Below are 20,752 nucleotides of genomic sequence, written 5' to 3' on the forward strand. Positions count from 1 at the left end.
TCCAAGGAAAGTTCAAATAGCATTTCAGTTTCTGCCTTCCTTTTGTGCCATACTACAGAAGGAAATAAAAGTTAAAAACCATCTAACTTCAAACAGCTGGATATTCAAGCATCAACAGATTCAACAAGAATTAAAAGCCAAACTCATAAGCTCCACAGAAAGTCTTAACCACTTACAAGCAAGGAATAAGCAGAAAAAATGTTCTTAATCAAATGCAAACCAAAACCTTATATATAGGTAAATAGATTGAGTTGCTTTTTAAATTGAGTTGCTTTCTAAAGCTCACAAAATGCCTTCTAGCATAATAGATTGCAATATATTATTAGGTCACAATTTGTTTATTCTAGAGGGACTCTGTAGATTAAATATACAGAGAAACAGTAAGTTAAGCCAATTAAGTACTTAACAGCCAGGTATTGCTGACTACTACTATGTTGCATTATTTTACTTCATTTCTATTTTAAAAGCATCTGTACCTCAGGTTTATAAACTAAAATCATTCGTATACAAACACAGTGGTGCTAAAAAAATTAAAGTGCAATTTTTCTCCTTCATAGAGGATACTGGGAGGGAGGGTAAGGTACTTAACATTATTTTTCATCGGAAGCAAGCATAAGAGTCAACAAGCAAGAAAACTAATGAGAAAGCAAGGCCTTGGGAAAGTTCTGTCCTAAAGCTTTCACCTTTAAAGTATGCAAGGACAAAACACTGATACAAACAGGGGGAAAAAACTTCGGTTGTACTGTCTGTATTGGTTCAAACAGTATCGTACAGACTTTATCCCCAAATTCCACAGCTTTAAGCCAGCAGCTTTTTAAGAGGAATAACTTAAGAATTCAATTGTAAGTCGCTTATGAAAGTGCTGCTTTAAATACTGATGCATCAGTTGGATAGGGGCTACTCGGACTGATGTTTAAATGACCAAACAGGATTAAACACAAACGTCACTCCTAGAATTGTCACAGGTTTTGTTGTTTTTTTTTTTCCTTAAACCACTCAGACTTATGTCAAGCATCTGATATCAAATACTTATGAGTCTAGATCAGAGAACTAGAATGTATTATGTTACGGTCCACTTAATTTTATTGCATCAGCTGACACAAACTTATGATTTGCGAGTGGATCCATGTTAAAGCATTAGAGCTCTAAAAGCTTCTGCAGAGTATTCAGATGTTAATCTCGCTTTATTTCATGTGGTAAAGTTTAAATCTGTATAGAAGTGGCACAAAGGTAAAGACCAGGTAAGACTTGTATTTTCCTGTCCCTGAATGATTTGTAGATCATGTTTTTAAGCTCTGGAATTGACAGTCCGTCCTGAGTTTTCCACCCAGAAGCCCAAGAACAACATTAATTTAGGCAACCTGTGGGGACTGCAAATTGACACAGATTTGCAACTGCTGTTGTGACTGCAGATGAACAAGGCAGTATAAAAGTTGGCTGGCTAAACCTAGCTTGAGTTTGACAGCACCAGTCACAGAAATGAAAACTGTGCCCAGTCTTCACTCAGTTTCATCTGTGAGATTTGCACTACTCAGTGTGCAAAAAAATGTATGAAATGTTAAAAAACTGAAGAGCACATGCTCAATTACAGAACCAAAAATAATTCTCTAAAAGACAGTGACTGTGTCATACTACTTTACTTTTTCCAAGTTAATTCTCTTCTCCATCGTTATACGTGACAGTTGTCCTGTGTCACCACACTTCTTTAAAATCTTTTGTACACATTCTCTTAGTTTATAGGAAGTCCACCGGCCAAAAGTTTTTTTAATCCTTTTTGTCACTATTACCAGTATGTAAACTACAAAGAACAGCCACCTATAGTCATCTTCAAAATCTAATTTTGTAGGAGCTATGGAACTTTAAATACAGAAAGTAAACAAAAAGTCAGCAGGTTTTTTCCTCAACATGCAACAGTGTCCTGAGCAAACATAATACATTAGAAATAAACTTGGAGAAAAAAGGAGCATATCAAAAGCTGCTCTTCATATAAGACTTTCAAGCTTTACATCTAGACTTTAGATATCACAGCACAAGTTCTTTAATATTTTCCTAACAGCTGCTGCACTCACTGTCTCTGCAATTAAGGAACAAGTAACTTATACTAGAAGACCTTAAATTTGCTGATGCTCTTCTGTGATTTCTTTAGTTAGCCACAGTGTACATGAAGGGAAAGAGACAAGTCCATCCCCTGCAGGCATAGCAAAAAAGCTCTAAAACAAGAACACCAGACCATAAACTTTGAGAAAGTAGTGCCTGGTCACATACAAGTTCTTCCATCCTCTGCTGTAGGTATGTGACAGAAATGACAAATATGCCGCTCAGTTTTATGCCAAAGGCAGTGGGTGGGCTGACCAACCTTCCTTCTTGTGTTCAAAATGGACAATGCTGTAACACTGTATTATTAGTTGCAGTTAACACTACCCCATGGTTACTGCACACTGTAGAAGCCTTACAAATATTTTATCCCAGGAAATAAGAAAACTCCTTCTGTTAAAACAGTTTAGCATAAATATTCAGCTATTACATGCTCAGAAATATGTTTTGTTTTATAGAAATTCATTTACCTGAAACTGTTTTGGGTTCTAAGGGTTTTCCGGAAGAGCCATGGATATGATCACAATGTATAACTATTGAAGTAAAAAACTAGCCACTACATCTGGGCATTAGTCAGACTTTGGATTTTCAACACTTAAGAGATGTTGTTAATTTTTGGTTGAAATATTATATTTATCCTGGAGCATTTATACTGCTTTTTACTATTTTAAAAATTAACCAGAAGGATGTGGAAGAATTTTTACCTAGTTTTGGAACAGAGTATTGAAATATAGCTTTAACAGGACTTTCACCTTTTGAAATCAACAAATAGTAAGTATACATATAGACTCATTCAGCACAAATTTGAAAAGTTACTGGGAAGAGTTAAACGTCTGCAGTCTGTTCAGTAACAATTACACTACTGGCCAGTCACTACAAGTTCTCCCACTTAAATATACCTCCAAAACCAGGATTAACATGAAATCTTACATTAGGGATTTTACAAGATACACTGCAATGTTATTCCATTTTACTGAATTTAGCTAATTATTCTGCAGCACTTTTTGAAAGTTAACTTTAAGCAAGCTTTGATACTTTGCTTAATTCTTCAGGTATATGATAGAAGTCCTCTCAATCACACTTCTTCTCAGCTGTTAACAGCTTCAGGATTTCTAAGAAACATCTCTCGTTCTTGTTGGCTTAGCAGCACTGCAGTTTCTCTCAGAAAAACTAGATGAAAAGCTCATTCAGACTAGGCAGGCAAAGGTACTTTCCCACAATTGCAATGCAAGTTAACAACAACATACTTCAGTGACCACAGAATCAACCTCTTATTTAGGATGACTTCCATGGTTCAAGATCTTTGGCTGAAAATAAACCCTGAGGACTCAACGTATTTTACTGAAGATGTTCTTAAAGAACTCAAGGCCTATCGCTATCCTCAGTCAAGACACATGTTCCAGGCTTGTTTATTCTTCTCAAAACTAGAGAATACTACCCACTACAGGCTTCATTCAGTTTTCAAAGACACGCACACAAGGGGCGGGGTGGAAGAGGTCATTCTTTAAACTAAGGATGCCTTTGTTTTTCCTCTAAAAACCTGATAGTCATTGTCAATGCATTTGAACTCAAAGTCTTCACATCTGCTTTCTTTTCCTGAATGCTCTTCCTAATAATTTTCAGAAAGAAAACTGAAAGTCTAATATCAGCTTCTCCCTATATTCGGTTACTCATCCTCTCACTCTCTCCTACAAAATTTAAAGTTCTTGTAGTGGGCAGAAAACATTCTATGCATACATATAGAAAATAGCTATAGCAACTCCCACTCCAAAAAAAAAATCATGATTATCAGCATGCGTGTTCCACCTCTCTCTATAAAAGTAGAAAGGAAATCTTGACTGATAAAGCATTCTAAAGGCACAGAAATTAGATATACCTTATTCATAAGGGTAGCCTAGTATCATAAAAACCTAAATCTACTTTTTATACTTATAAAGAGGATACACTGCTCTGAATACTCACCTGTATGACTGTTGAAGTGTGCAAAATTAGCAAAATTTGCTGTTGCAGTTGACTGAGGAGCAGGAGCAGCAAAGATATCTGAGCCAAGGTCACTGAGGAGGTCAAATTGTTTCTTTTCTTGTTGCTGCTGTCCTTGAGATCGAACTACAACAGGAGACTACAAACAACATTTCAATTAGATAAGACAAAAAAAGACCCTGATATTTTACCAAGTGGCTTTTGCAAAATGCTAGAAGGCTATGCTAAGCATATTTAACTGGTCATTTATTCCTCAAGTTTAAGATGCTGTATATGGCACAGACCCTCCTCTTACAGTAGGAGGAAGATACTCTATTTTATGATACTGTGACAGCATTTAAGGAAATGCCACTGCAGGCTTTCGGATTAAAATGACCTAGAAGAAAAAAGTAGCAGCATATAAACAAGCAACTTCAAAATTATGCATGTAAAATATTGTACTAACACAAGCAATAAAGCTGTTTTACACGTTGGATAATAGTTATTCACTGCATTCTGAAGTCTCTAAAATTCAGTACAGGGAAAATAAAGAGTTTCATAAGAAGGCTGCAAGATGCAAATTTCTACTGTGAAAGGTCCACTCCAGAGTCGACAGCTCTTCATCTGTCATTAGGTACTCACTTGGCTAGGTGTGCCCTTGTTTAAGTGCAGTGCAGGTGCAGCTTCTCCCAGGAGAGATTTGAGGGGCTTCACCTCAGGTGTGCTGCTTGTACTACTAGCAGAAGACCCCGATATGGATGCGTGGACTGACGCCACCACCTTTGCTTGCTCTGGAGGAACATACCTACATTCAAAAGAGCAATTGTTTTTTTATAAGTTTAGCATGAAAAGCTCTGCCCAACACATACAAGGCTGAAGCATGGATACTGGTAGATCTCAGCTTTGCTATTTTAACCACTAGGCCTGCAATAAATTATCACTACTTTAGTTTGCACAAATACCTAGGATTTAAATGACAGATTTTTAAATGAACTACAATGCTTTTTTAATACAAACCACCCATTGTCTTCTACATCCTAATAAAAACCTGCAGGACTCATACTTCACATTGCTACTGAAACAGAAATGGCTTAAGGTGATGTCATCAATGTGTCTTCTCTGCTTCCTGCAGGAACTATGAATGAAGTCCAAAAATCATTTTTACCTTAGAGAGCCATGCAATCTAGTCCAAAGAGCATACAAAAAGGAAAGCACACTCCAGAACAAGGATAACATCAGTCACTCTTTCCTTCTGGTCAGAAGCAAACTTTATGAATTGTAAAGCTGTCTTACCATCTTTTCTTCTCATATTTTTCCTGTAGAAATTCCTTTACTTTCTGTGGATCTCTGAAGTCTGGAATTGCTGATGATCTATCATCAAATAGGCCTAGCCAAATCTGTTTGCATACCTTGTATAAAAAAAGGACTGATTAATCACAGAAAATATCTTAATTCAAAACCTATTCAAGTTTATAATTGCTAATATATCAAAGGATTAAGAAGTGCATGGGTGCAAATATATTCTTCCAGACTTAGCTTCTGTAACAACTGACTGGTGCAGCATGTACTGGTCTAAATACTTGAAGCTGAGAGACCATCTGTCACTGCAGTGCAAGTGAATCCTAACATCCATTCACTGGAAAACACTGCTTTTCCAAAATATTTGCAATATGCATTCATGAAGCGCCAAAGCACCCAATTGTTATTTGTGATGATCTTCAGGACACTTCTCCTTCACCTGATGCATACAAACTATTAACTGCACTTCATGGTTTAACCTGCATTGGCAGAGTCCATATACCACATCATTAAGTACCAGATGCAAGCCTTAAACTATTTTAATTTTAGTATTTACAATCACTATTTGGATATAGACACTCTTTTTAAACAGTCTTACTATGATGCTGTCTCTGAACTTTAGCGATCATTTTGGTATCATATACTTTTAATTTTAGCGAGGGTATGAGAGAAGAGGGAAAAGAACTACTCTCGCTCTGCTTTCATTTTCTCATTGCAGTTGTGAGTCAGCAAAAGTTGAACCAATTGCAAAACCCTTAGTATCTTCAGCTTCAACTCCCAGCCAAAACGAGAGGAAAAGTGACTGTTCTGAAAATCAAACAAGACACAAGAGTTCTAACACTGTTAAAATGAGGCTTTCCTTAAGCACTTCAGAGCACTCCATGCCTAACCTGAATATGCATCCAAACAATACACCAAACATTAGCTATCCTCTAAAAACAGACTCTGCCCTTTTAAAACAGGTTTCCTCCAGAGAATCAGAGTCAAAAAGGTTCTGGTTTTATGATGTTTGTGCTTTCTTCCCACAACCTTTCTGAAATGGTTCTGACCATCCCGCTCATAAGCCTCCTACAAGTGTTCTCTTCTACAGTATCAGGTTTTCAGCATTGTCTCCCATGACCTTCAGAGGAAGCACATGCTCTGACAGGCCTATGCATAAACTGATTGCCCTGAAAGTTGGCAAATTATGGTAGCAGCTGTGATACTTAAACTACATCACCTTCCCAAGACAGGCACTAACTCTGGGAGTGGACAATGCGGGGGGGGGGGGGAAACAAATAAATCTTTCTGTAGCCAGCTAATTTGTAGCAATCTATCTTCAAACACAGTAGTCAAATTGCACGGATCTTAGCTGTCATTTCAAAGATTTCTTAGGATTATACAGATTGGACAGACAGTGTAAGTATTTTTTATCCTTTGCATCTTGGTTTTATTTAGCCTGCTTGTATATATCTCACACTCCATAGTCTCATTGTTTACTGGACAGAGACAAACAATGGAAAACATCTAGCAATCAAAGTACAGCTCTAAATTACTTAAATACTCATCTAAAAAAATAACATTAGTAATTGAGGAGTTTAATTGAAGTACAAACTATACAGCATTTGTTCAGCAGCTATGCTCCACAAAAGGGTTAACTTTCATACACTGACTGGAGTTTGCAAAGTTAAACAGTCATAATTTGCTGTCTGTTAGTGGGCAGAACGAAATTGAAAGTAATTGTTTAATACTTCTTCATGTGAAGAAGTTGCAAGCTACAGACAGTCAAGAAGTCATATGCCTGTCCTAAACTATTTTAAATGAACAATAACAATCCTTCACTCTATCAACCATAAGCCCTACCTTACCGACGAGGTGTATAAAGTCACAACATTCATGGGATGCTCTGATGCGGGAAAGCAGTAGAATTTCTGTACACAGGTTTGTAAGTGTAACTGTACCAACTAGCAGTCAGATGATTGCTAGGAGCAGAAAAGCCTTGTTTATGGCTAAATACAGAATATCTGTTAGCAGGAGTTGGTATCTGAATTTACACAGCTGTGCCCGCCCTCCCCCCCCACTGTAATATTGAGAGGAACATCAGGAAACACTGATGGAAAGGAAGAGCTGTACCTAATTTTGGACAAGCCCCAGCTTCATCCTGCACCCAGCAGAAAAACACCCAGGGCTGAACAGTGATGATCAGTTTACATCCAGCCTAAAATAAGCTAGTGAGAGAGAGAGAGGAGGTCCTATTCCCTACCCATTTCAGGCCATCAAATTCCTCCCCCTTCTTGTATCACCCAAGTCAGATCAAAGAAACTTACCACAACTACCACGTCACTGGTAGCGCTGAAACCCACCCCGAGACCAACTCGGTCAAACCACAACCCACTTCTTCACCTTTCTCCCTGTCTTCTGCTTCACCTTCACCCTGAAGTACCTAAGCATTCAGAGGGTGGGCAAGAGAAGAAACAAAAAACCAAACTCCACCTCAGTAAGTCTCAAGCCCTTCTGGCAATTTCTAGGAGAAACCAGAAAGTGAGATGTTGTGTGACTTGAGGTCACTACCAGCTATAGAGCTAGAGTAGGTGTCAGCTCTGTGAGTATGCAAACAGGTAATAAGGAGGACTGTACTGCCCAAATCCATTGTTTTAAAATGACACTTGATGCAAGCATCTTAAACGTGTGGGTTCTTGCATATTTAGCCTTCAGAAAGGAAGCTTCCAAAAACATTTCCTGGAGCAACTCCTTTCTTCTAAATAGCTAAACACAAAAGCACTAACTGAAATGTGTCTTAAGTCACTATAATAGCTTATTTAAACCTGACAGGCATTCTTTGTTGGTTCTGTTACTGGAAGCAGAGAGAAAAGCATTACTAATGAGCATGGGTGAAACTGCAAGATGCAGCCACCAGGCAGCAGAACCCACACTTAGCCTCACTATCTTCAGCAAGCAGTGCTCACTTTAATAAGCAGCTTGACAGCAGTAGCCATACAAATACTGTCTAAAACATTTATTTTTGCACACCAGAGATGCAAGTTACATTTCATACAAGTTCCTTTACATAAAGCATTCATAGAAGAGTAAATGTAATTTCTTAGAAGTCTTATAAAGAAAACGTTCTTTAGAAAGCCAAGTTTTAGAAAGCTTTATCATCACCCAAGGAACTAATAAAAGGCACACTTTTGTCTATTTCTGTATGAAGTACCACCCAATGCTTTGAACATCAGCAGCCGTTCCAAGCAAGCATTCAGAACACAATAAAGGCCTCTTGTCTTTACTTGCTTGCTGGTGACCTGTACGCTCTTTCTGGCTATACTTTTGTTACTATCATCTGACTTGACAGGGATCCACAATAATGCATTGATTATGCTTCAAGTGAGCCCTAATACACAATATTCAGCTATCTACAAAAAAAAGCAAATGGCAGCAGGCTATGCAGTATTATAGGATGAAATCAAAATTGGAAATTAAAATACAAGGAAATATTGTGGTCAGCATGCTCATTGTATAGGTGTATTTTGAAATAGTGACTTCTTATTTTAAGATTATAGAAAGATAGCTAACAGTACTAGGTAGATAGCTAACATACTAGCTAGGTAACTAGGTAATAGACAGCTAACTAGATGCTTACAGGTGGTGAAAGTAAGAAATGTGCATATTTTTACTGACCAGATCATGACACTATTTCAAAGATATTTAAAAGACAGTCTTACAAGAAAGATCAAGGAACTGCCTTTTTTTTTTTTTTAATGCCACACAACTTACTGTTAAATTATGGTAGGGAACGATCATTCAGCATCTACATCTTTGGTACCCTAGTTACTTCCCACTAATCACAGCTTTTAAATCCACTACCTGAACGTGACAGTACCTGAGATAACAAAAGATTAATTGTAGAAAAAAAAAGTCCAGTGGAAAAGCAGAAAATCAGATCAGCAACTTCAGTTGACATTACTTCAGTGTGAGCTTCAGTTCTTTGCTCTATCTGGCCTGACAGCTGCATGGTCAAGGCACCTGAACAAATCAGCACACAGCCATTCCCAGCAGGTGCTGACTCATGCCCAGGCATTATCTCCAAGACATGGAACAAAAGTACAAAGAGCTGGTAAAGGGCACATAAATCTGCACAAAGACAAGCTTTAGGAGACCAGATGCTCTATCAGTCACGAAGTTTTCTTAGCTTTTAAATATAAACTTACTACAAGAGAAAAAACAACAAAGTAACTACAAAAAGAAACAAAAATTACATGCTTTGAGAAATTTGCATTTGATATTCCAAAAAGCATGTATTTTAGAATACCTACTTCATACATTAACCAGACTTGCAGGGCTGATTAACAAAATGCTCCTGCCCAGGTTTCATGATGGTACTTCCATAACTCCATTATAACAGAATTACTTACTCCTTTGCTTTTATGGATAGTACATAAAGAAGCACCTGAATTCATCACAAAGTTGCACAACTTCACTATAAAGGTACCACGCCTAAAAATTCTACGGCTCTCTGAAATCCTTCTCCTTTACCCCATCTCCTTGGGCACACTGGTTCAGCCATTTAATATTAATATTATTCTTTTCACAACAGCACCACAAGTAAGCCTCTGCTCAAAAGCTCTGTTCATGCACCAAATGCCTGACTATACTCCTCCTTTTGATAACTAAAGCTCTATTAAACAAAATGCTCTGCTTAGAGGAGAAGAGCCTGGCCAGTTGGAGCCAAGAGTAAACATTCACGTTACATGGGAGCCCCTAGAAACAGTGGAACATATCCAACAATCCATAATCATTGTCCACTGTCCCTGAAAAGTATAATTAGTCCATGTCCCACTGGTTCACCAATGCAGTAAGAAAAAAAGACAGCATTGAAGTCACAATGATTAAGCGTATGCAATATTTGAAAGTCTACTTTTGTTGAAGGGTTGACAGAAGCAAGACTGAAGTTTTGCTTGCCTCCACCATACCTCAGTGAATATCACGGGAGCTGCAAAATAAGATACAGCAAAGACAAGAAATATTGTCACGTGACAATAATAAGTAGAAATCAAGATTCAGAATAGCTATCTTCATGAAATGTAAGAGTTCAGGAGGACTCTCTTCCAACTGGTTTGGGAAGAACAGCATCTGTTCTCTGCCAACAAGCTTCAAACCTGCAAGGAATGTCATTAGACATTTGGCAACTAGGTACTGGGAAGTTCAGAATTAGATCAGTAAGTACAGCATGCAGCAATGAGGGAAACAGAATCACAACCAGCTTCAACCTACTCACCCTGACCTAGTTAAAAACCCAGGAGGTATTAAGGAAGAGACTGTGAGTTGCCATAACTTATATTTATGATGGAAAGGAAAAAGTGGGCCAAGTGCATGCAGTATGTTACGATAAAGTTTTCACCTATATTTCTCTTCATACCATTGGTTACTCTGAGTCTATACTTCAGGAAAAACTCCCAAAATAACTGTATTTACCTACCATGATTTCCATAAACATTTAAGTTTGCAGTCCTACGGTCTGAGCAATCACCTGTTTTCAGCTTTGGCACAGAGGACTACAGAACTCATCCTATTCATTGCGCAGAACTCAGCCTATTCATTTGTTGACCAAAGTTGACCAGAAAAGCTTCTGGTTTAAAAACTATCCTCCTAGCTGGATTCCATACTTACAGGAGTTCCAGAAGGGCTCAAAGGCTAAGAGGAATACGAATTTACCTGTCTGTAGGTTTACTGTTGTTGTATTTGGTGGTAGGGTTATAGACTTGTGAGGTGGGGAGGGAAAGGCACACTAAAAACTACTAGTAAAGAAAAAACAGCACTATCCATCTCATTTTGCAGAAAGCCTGAGAGAATCTGAGAGTTCAGTTACTTCTGTTCTGGTGCCATGTATTTCAACCACCAAACCCTTCACCATGTCATAACTACTTCACTGATACAGATCTCCAGTGTGTGGGAAGGCGGATATGGGAGAGACAAAAGGCCTTCTGCTTACACAACGCATTGAGCTACCACACTTCAGAAACTCCTGTTAGCACAGTTGTGCTAGTTAGGAATAACACAGATTCAGCTGGGCCAGTAAAACTAAGCTTTTAGTCCTGCAGTACCCTTCTCTTCTATGCTGTGAAGGTAGCATAACAAGGCAACTCTGACAGAGCAAGTACCTCTGCTAGTAGAAGCTGTCCTTCAACTAGAAAAAGCACAGTGTGAGACCTACAATAACGGAGCACTTCTAGTTTAGATCCAGACACCGCACAGGAAGATTACAAATGTCAGTCTGGTTTAAATAGCTCTAATGAGATATTACCTCTCAGGAGCCCAGTAAATGTCAAATTAGCTTTCTCCCTCCCCCCAAGAAGATATCCTCAGTTATGCACCAACTGTAATGCTGACAGTGCAAAGAACTACAGATTACTACACACCAAAACTATGTTCCAAAACATAACACTCACCACAGGAAGAAAGATTTGGAAACAGTTCCCTTCTGTAAGCAAGTTCGAGCTTTGTTTAGTAGTTAAGCACTTCTGATGTCAATATTATTCATTAATCTCTGTAGGTTTAAGGAATTTTATACTGCCAGGATACTGATTTCAAAGCCAGTTTGGGTCCAGCTGCTTTCTTAAGCAGAGTCCAAGCTGGCAAATCCTGCTAACGACATCGCTCCATACACAATCAGCTCACATCTCTCTCTAGCGTATTAACAGAACCAGGGATGTACTACAAGGACACCTGACTGCACAGCTCCTGCTGTCAGGACTCATCAGCTCCAGCTTCGTACTATTCTTTCCACTCCCAGGTTTCTAGGCCACTTTCCGTAGCGAAGGAGATTCCAGGAAAACATTCCAGTTGGGCCAAACACCAGCTCTGAACCAGCCCCACGCTGCTACTAGGTCAGGAGTCGTAAATCTTCAGCAATCTAGAGTGCAGGAACCCAGTAAGAAACACTTGCACAGGTGGTGCGGTTTAAGCTGGGAAGCAGGTAGGCAGCACACAGCCATTCCCTCACTGCCCTCCAGGGGACAGGGGACACACTTCGGGGAAAAAAACAGCAAAACTTGTGGGTTGAGGTAAAGACAGTTTAATAGGAAAGAAAAGGGAATGGGGAAAAAAAGAAATATACAAAACAAGTCATGTACAACTGATGCTCAGCCGGTCCCCAAGCAGCAGCAGCCCCCGGCCAGCTCCCCCAGCCTTATTACTGAGCCCGATGTCATATGGCATGACACCTCCCTTTGGCCCATTTGGGTCGGCTGTCCTGGCTGTGTCCCTCTCAGCTCTTTGTGCATCCCCAGCCTCCTCGCTGGCAGGACACTGTGAGAGGCTGCAAGGCCTTGACTTTGGATAAGCACTGCTCTGCAACAACGAACACATCTGTGTGTTATCAGCATTGTTCTCATCCTAAACCCAAAACACAGCACTGTACAGCAAAGTAACTCTATCCCAGCTGAAACCAGGACAACAGGTGCTATCAAGAGTCAGGAGGGTTGGCACTAAAACCCATTGAAGCACTCTTAAACTAATCCCAAGCAGCTAAGCATGAAGAGGTCTCCATTCTTGCTGCAAAAGCAAGCTAACCCCAATACCAGCAAAACCAGAGTCTAGATGTCTGTTTACACCTGCAGATGACTAAGCAACACCAAAACATAGACCTTTCCAAACACAGTACAAAGGTTTTAATATGAAGTTGAAGTGAAAACTCAAAGAAGTCACCTGTGCTAAAAAGACATTCCTTGCAGATACACACACAGGGAAGGAAGTGGCACCTCCCGTCTGAAGAGAAGCTGCTCTGAACGGCCTCTTCCCAAAGTAATCCCTTTGTGGAGGCCTTCTAGTAAGTAAAGGTTTTAGCCATGTGTGCCAGGAAAGCTGGCAATTTGTGACAACTGGGGAAAAGTTACTATTTCAGAAATTAAGTAAGTGTTACCAGTTAATTTTTAAGGGAACTTCAGCCTCACACAATACATTGACCTTACAAAAAACTCCCTGATGGACAGTGGAAAAACTACTTCCTCCAAGAACTCACCACCTTACTGCCTACCTTACCTCAGGGAAGGTAGGTTTAACATGCTTTCTTGCTATTCTCCTTTCTATTGAGAACAAATTCCCTGCAGTACACCACAAACTACCAATCCAGAAGCAGGAAAAAGCTTACCACAGAGGTACCAGCCACATTGGAGAATGACTAGGTGGACAAAGTGGAAATGAAGTATTTTAACACACCACAGAAAAACAGAAGGTAAAAATACCAAATTGGAAAAAAAAACTTTTCAAATGGCACAGAACTAAACAACTGAACATTACAACAGCATCTAGTTGCTGTACTTTGTTTCACATTGATCTCTAAAATGGTCAGGTCAGGTCCCTGGTCTGGTCCACTTCAGGCTGAACAAATTAATACCAGAAAGTTTCGTTGCTTATCATATACACAACAGACATCTATGCTGAAGAGCAAACTAGACAAAGTTTTTTGTAAGGCGAGATGAACTTCATCTACCCAATACTTTATCTTATCTGCAGGGGAGTATTCCAAAGTCCAATACCAACAAAAGAAAGCTACTATTTAACTACAGCAACATACAGCATGGCAAAGTGAAATTGTGTTTTTAATTAGGTTTTAAACTTCTAATGCTGTTTAAAATAGTATCACTCCAATATCTGAACACCCGTTAAGCCTATCACCTGCAAGTACAGAAGCACATCTTATTTATGAGGTAGCTTATTTAAATCATTGCCATACTTTTGTTAATGAGAGTAATAAGTACTACAACAAACACAAAAGACCTCCACTTTCGAAGCATATTATACCATTACAGATATCCGTTAAGTGTTTTTATGTTGATAATTATATATAAACTAAACAAGTATGATTGAAGGGTGGTCAGGTCTATTATAAGGACAACTACCCTGAGTAGTGATCACTTAAGACCTCAGATCAGAGAAAAAATGGTTACGTCCTGTAGCCATTGCAGATTCCGGAAATAAATCAAAACAGATGCAGGTGCATATATATACACACACACACACCTCTGCATATACACATATGCATTTTCATGTTTTCCTATACACTTGTGAAATAAAGCAATGTTGGAGTTTACAGTCAAATCTTACGGGAAGAGATTCTTACATAAGGCATCTAAACCCACAAAAGATTCTTTATGACTCCCCTTATGCAAAGCATCAATAACATACTCTATCATATACAATGTTGCACAGCTTTACCATGCCAAAGAAATTTCAATAAACACTAGTCAATACCACTGACAAAAATTTGTAGTGTCTGGAAAAGTTTTGACCTTGTTCCAGCTTTGTCTAGAATAATCGTCCACTAACAGTCATTTCAACAAATAACACATTTGCTAGGACAGAAAAAGAAGCTGCTATTTCTATTTTCATTCTTAAAGCAGGCAGTTACAAACAGGGCTAAGTTTAAGAAAGTTAAGTATCAGCATTTTAACTAAGGATGGGCTTTACCCCCACAAAGCTTCAAAACAACTTGTTAATAAGATACTCCACAGCCTACAATCAATAATTCTACTAACCAAAACACAGATCCAATCAAAAATAAAAAAGAACCTTTTCTATATTTGGATTAGAAGAAAGAGTTGCCTCCAATAATTTTCATATACTGTAACTTCATGTTACAGCACATTAAAAGACAAACTTCTTCCTCAAATTGAAGACATTAGTAGCCACAACCAGGGTTTACACGCTCCACACATCTCCACAGAGGCAACTCAACATTCACCTCAGATTTAGTTTTCATCTATTACAAAGAAAAAGAGCAGTACACTGGAACTTCCTCTCTTCAAAGCTGCCCAAGCCACTCTAAACATACAGTTGCCTCTTATCTAATCCTTAGAGGAAAAAGGATTTCTTCCTTTCCTTCCTCTCTTTAAGGACCTTCAAAATATTGATATATTTTCATTAAAGAATCAGGCTGTTGAAACTGCTGGAAGACTGACACCTACTCAATAGAAATACAGCTACAGGCAACAAAATTATTTTTGTTACCATTGACTCTTTCAGGAAATACTGCTGCACTCAGCCTAAAGGTCTAGACTTCCAGAGGAAAAGTAGAGTTGGATGCATACTGCCTTATGCAAAAGGCAAAGAAAACCCCATTCAGAAGCACTGATCATGTGAACCTAGGTTGTCTGTGCTGGGCAATAACACACAATATTGATCAGCTACCTAAGTGAAACGAGCTTTTTTTTTTTTTTAGAAAAAGATACCCCATCCAGTGAACTTGGCTTCAAAAGACTCTTGTCTACCTTTTGCTTCAAAAAAAGCTCAAGCTTTAAGTACTAAAGTTGAATATTTAAAAAGTGTCCATCACTTGGTACTCTGTAATGAATACTTACTTCATTTCCATGTTTCTGCAGAAATTCTATTTCCTGTTGTGTGAAAGTAGTCATTGAAATTGACTTCACTCTGTGGGGAGGATTCAAGCCCCGTCTAAAAGAAGAAGCAAGTAGTATTTAGTCAGTATTCAGGAAGTCTGTTATCACACAATCACTTTTAACATAACGAAAAGTCAGCCTACCCCAAAATAGCATTCAGAAAGCAAAAATCTAATAATGGAATTTCAGAGGAGACCAGTGTTGCACATGCTAACTGCCCCTTTTTATGCAGCTTTATGAACACATTAGACTTTGACTTTTTTGAAATCTTAACCTGCTTCCCCAAACTTGTTCAGCTTTTCTTCTTTCATCTCTCAGTCTTGGGCTCCTTCAACAGTTTTTCTTTCCCCCCAGCTCTTCTCTTGGTTCAACCTACTCCTACTAGTACTTCTACTTAACCACTACATTTCTGCCAACTAACCTCCCCAGCTCAGACTCTTTTCCTCCCACTTTAACCTTTGCTTCCTGTCTCCTCTCAGCATTTTTTTCTAGTTTATTTTTTGCTGCTCTGCCACAGGTCTGTTGTCTTCCTCCTCCTGAACACTACACAAGTAACAGCAACTGAAGAAAAAAGCTGCCATTTTTACTGTGCTCTCAAACAAGAACAAACATTATTAGTGCAATAGCTCAAAATTCAGTGGCTCTGCCTTAAGCAGAAACTGGCACCATCCTCACATTCACAGACTGCTGCAGCAGGACTAGCAGCAAGTCAAGTCAATTTTGTTGCCAAAGCCTAGTATTGTCAAACCCAGTTCAGTCAAAAGCTACAAGCATAGAGAAAAATCTTGTGAGTACAACTGTGCGAGTATAAGACAAGGAAAAAGCTTTTTCTTCTCAAGCTTTAAGTACATGCTAGCTACTGCTTTTGCCTGCAAATACTTGCGATTGAAATCACACCGTGTTTTTGCTCAGTGGCAACAAGGACATTACATCCCACATGCACCAAACAGCGGAGACACTAACTTAGGTAGCACAGCTGTTAGCTTAACAGTCAGGTTCATCAAGTCTTGATTCTTGTCATATCACCTTAAAGAAAAGGTAACTATGAGATTTCAAAGAATGTGTTATGTATGTGAGAAGAAAGTTTCCAGAAGAAAAGCTTGGAAAAACTTTCCAGGAATGTAGTACAGGGCTAGCACACTGCTACCAGATCAGCTGATATGAGTCAGCTTTATTGCTTCTATCTGCTACTTAGCATTAATAATAAATTTGGTTCAGATTGCTGTTAGGAATAGAAATCACTGACAACTAATTTAAGATTTAAGTTTTCTTTAACTTCATGATTATTCCAGGAACACTGTAATGGTTATTCATCAAAACAGTGCATTGCAAATCTGATGTTCCAAGTATTAGAAGATCCTAACCTTTGTACTCAAGTTTTAAAGAGAAATTTTTAGCTCTGAGTTTCTATTTAAGTGTAACAAAAAAAACACTATTGTGATTTTAGCTTGCAATTTCACCTTGATGCATAAATCCACTGTACCTGTAAGAGGACAACTCTGACCCTGTGTTTACAAAACACCTTTGTTTCCACATGTTCAGTTTAATTAAAGTTGGATACTGATAAGAACAATGAGCAGGACATTTTAGTTCAAGCTTCATATTAAAAGAAACAGATTTAAGACACCCCATTTGAAATACTTGAATAAAAATAATCAATTCATTGTATCTTGCTAAGACATACAATGAACTTAAAAGTACTTTAAATGCAAAAGTCATATGTGAATCTACTGATAGATGAGAATTAGTTTTACAGAATGCTATTTGCTTAAGCAAATTCTTCAAACCTGACTGTCTAAAATTGGACTCCATGGTTTAGTACCTCAGCAGGAAGGCAGAGGAAGTTTTATTAAACTTTGTGAGAGCTTTCAAGCTGGTTTGTCTATTCAGATCAAGCTTCACCAAATGAACTGCTTGTCTTAAGATGTCTAAATTCCACATTAAATTGAAATCAATTTAACTTCTTTTACCAAATTTTAAGCCAAATCCACATTTATTTCACAAATAAACACCACACGAAAATACTGTAGTATTAACTAAAATTTTTGAAGTAAATATTCATTTTAAGATGATGCAAATTTAAAAAAAATCTACAACTTCAACGCAATTACACATCATCACTTCAGAGCTGCTGCTGCTATATGGATGTTTGCAGGTTTTGTTTGGCTTTTTCTTTAAATACACCTTCTTGTCCAACACATGCAAAGGAATAACTACTTTTCACTAAGTCACACCGCAGAATCACATTAAATGACAGCATTGAAACAAAGGTGGTATCCGCTTTATGTTTCACAGAAATATGCTCCTCAAATCACAGAATCGTCTAGGTTGGAAGAGACCTCCAAGATCATCTAGTCCAACCTCTGACCTAACACTAACAAGTCCTCCACTAAACCATATCGCTAAGCTCAACATCTAAATGTCTTTTAAAGACCTCCAGGGATGGTGACTCCACCACCTCCCTGGGCAGCCCGTTCCAATGCCTAACAACCCTTTCAGTAAAGAAGTTCTTCCTAACATCCAACCTAAACCTCCCCTGGCGCAACTTTAGCCCATTCCCCCTCGTCCTGTCACCAGGCACGTGGGAGAATAGACCAATCCCCGCCTCGCTACAGCAAATATATATTTGCTGCAAAATATTATATAACAATCAGTGTCTTGCTTTTACTCCAAATATGAAGTGGTTCTGTCTACCTTAGTCTGGTCAATTTACTCTCCTCATATTAAGGAAGATACCCATAAAAACGTTCATAACTATTTTAAAAGCTAGAGCTATTCACTAACCAATCCACATGTTACTCAGCACAGGCAGGATATCTAAGCTTCCACACGATCTTCTGCTGGGAATTCACATTTACAACAAATATGGATTAAGTGCTATATTGTACCCATGCTTGCAATTTAAAAGCACTGCACACATTATTTAACCAGGAAAACACATGTACCTACATTGATTTATCAGGGCTCTTAACGGCTTTTTACAGGAGCAAACACACACTGTCAGTTGTGTTAAGCAGCTGCACCAGGCATATTTAAAGCCTTGGCTAGAACAGCTTACCCTAACATGAGGCTTCCAATAGTCCTCTCTTGCCAGTGCAAGATATATGGTTTTGAAGTTCAGGTTATAAAATCCCAGATCTGTATAATCTGTATTTACAGATTACATCCATGATGTGTGATTGAGGTGAATTCTCATTTCTTTTCCACTCTCCTGCTAAAGGAGGCAAGTACGCCCCGTCCCTAACGGTCAGATCCCACTATAGAAGCACCAGATGCCTCGCACGATGGCAGAGAGCACGTCACCGTACCAGTGAGCCACTGAAGTAGGAAATCTTGAACCTTAGTGGCCAGAAATGCAAAGCTAACTAGCTAACTATCAAGCTGCATTATTATACGTACAAGTAATTCTTATTAAGATGGCAAGGGGTGGGAGGAAACCTACAAAAAGCCTCCTCTTACACTAAACTGTGTATGAAATCAGACCGGAACAAAGGGTTCAATACAAGAGGCTGTATCGGTCAGCATGGAAATACAACCCAACGCATATGCATAAACTTTCTTAGATAAATCACTTAGAGCCTACAATCAGAACGGGTTAGAAACAGTTTTATGATTTTCAACTAGGATGAGCCACTTTCAAGCACCCGATACTCATGACCTGACTAGAACCTCTCTAATACAGCGCGGTTGTATTTACAAATTAGAGCTCAAAACAGAAAACCTAAGTACTGAAGCTCCTCTTGCTTCACAAATCCTACGATATTTTACCCTTCCTTACATACAGAAATCATTTGATGACCCAGATGATTCACTAACAACTCATCTACATGCAGAGGAAGCTTACTGGTAGGCAGCCAAGTACAATTATGCTTTACGAGGAATTAAGGACCCCCCCCTTTTTATATGAAAAAAATTTATCTAACGCTTGCTTCACTGTTCTATGCATTTGACAAGTGCTTTGCACAGTTCTAATGCTCGACAGTATTCCTTGTTTAACAGCAGAAAAAATTGATTATAAACCTTTAGCAATGACTAAACTCAAACTGACCCTGAACAAATATTTGTAACCCGCAGGGGTGCAGCAGTACCAGTTACTCCTTTCTGTTACCAGGCTCCCGAGGACACCAGGCAGCAGCTGCCACCGCAGCACTTTCCCCAGACCGCAGCCACCCCCGAGCGGCGCTCGGGAAGGTGGCTGAGTCAGACGGCTCCTGCCAGGCTGCGCATCCGGCACGCCATCGCTGCAGTATCCCACACCGAGAGCCCACTCACCAGTACAAGCTTCGTACTCAAAATGGGGTATTTCTGGGGGACAGCGCCGTGCCCAGCACTTCCAGCTGGGAGAATATCCTCCACTGACTCGGTCCACGCTGCCAGTGACACAGCCCACCAGCCGGGAAGCTACAGAGACCACAGGCATGGCTCTTCTTCAGGGATACTGTTAAAACACGTGCTTTTATGACGGAAACTTCAAGGCTGCTGGCACAGGGTTGTGAAGTCCGATAATTTAAACGTTAAACATTCAAAACACTGTCAGTGAGCATTTGTTACTAACAATTCGGTAGCCAATTATGGTTGAACTTGTGCTTGTTGGTGGAACAGCCGTTTCTGTGTTCATTGCAAACAAACGTCAGCAGAGTTTCAGAGAACACTGGCCAGGGCTGGACACACACAAAGAAAAGCACACACAGTAAGTGCGCTTTGCTGGGTTAGAGGGTCACTCCCATGGGAGGACAGGGGACAGATGGCTACTCACCACCATTAATGTCACCCTGTGTCAGATCCTAACATGACCTCAAGTCTAAGCCAGCACACTCTGACCCTCTAGGAAGCAGGAAGTAACTGAGAGATAGCAGACACCAAGCCAGCAGAGAGCACCTACATCCCCAAGTGCCTGGAAAACAAGTTTAGGAAAGCCAGTGTCACCACATTCATTGTTATTTCTGTGTTATTGTTATTAGCAAAAAGCAGTAATGGCCATTCCTCATACCTGGGGACTTCCCTGGAGACCCTCCACCACCTCACGAGCT

The 20,752-nt window shown here is 39.2% G+C and overlaps 1 protein-coding gene across 4 annotated transcripts in view; it reads right to left on the reverse strand.

Annotated features, from left to right (window-relative positions):
* AGFG1 (ArfGAP with FG repeats 1) overlaps positions 1–20,752 on the reverse strand; it is a 37,193-nt gene that overhangs the window by 11,884 nt on the left and 4,557 nt on the right. For all 4 annotated transcript variants that reach the window (XM_083849429.1, XM_083849428.1, XM_083849427.1 and 1 more), the window contains exons 2-5: positions 15,684–15,777; positions 5,347–5,462; positions 4,696–4,858; positions 4,057–4,213 (exon numbers count right to left, since the gene is read on the reverse strand). In XM_083849429.1, coding sequence (XP_083705555.1) covers positions 4,057–4,213; positions 4,696–4,858; positions 5,347–5,462; positions 15,684–15,777 — 530 coding nt within the window. The remainder of the gene's footprint in view (positions 1–4,056; positions 4,214–4,695; positions 4,859–5,346; positions 5,463–15,683; positions 15,778–20,752) is intronic.

Source organism: Anser anser (genome assembly GCF_964211835.1).
Source record: "Anser anser genome assembly, chromosome: 9".
Classification (NCBI taxonomy): domain Eukaryota; kingdom Metazoa; phylum Chordata; class Aves; order Anseriformes; family Anatidae; genus Anser; species Anser anser.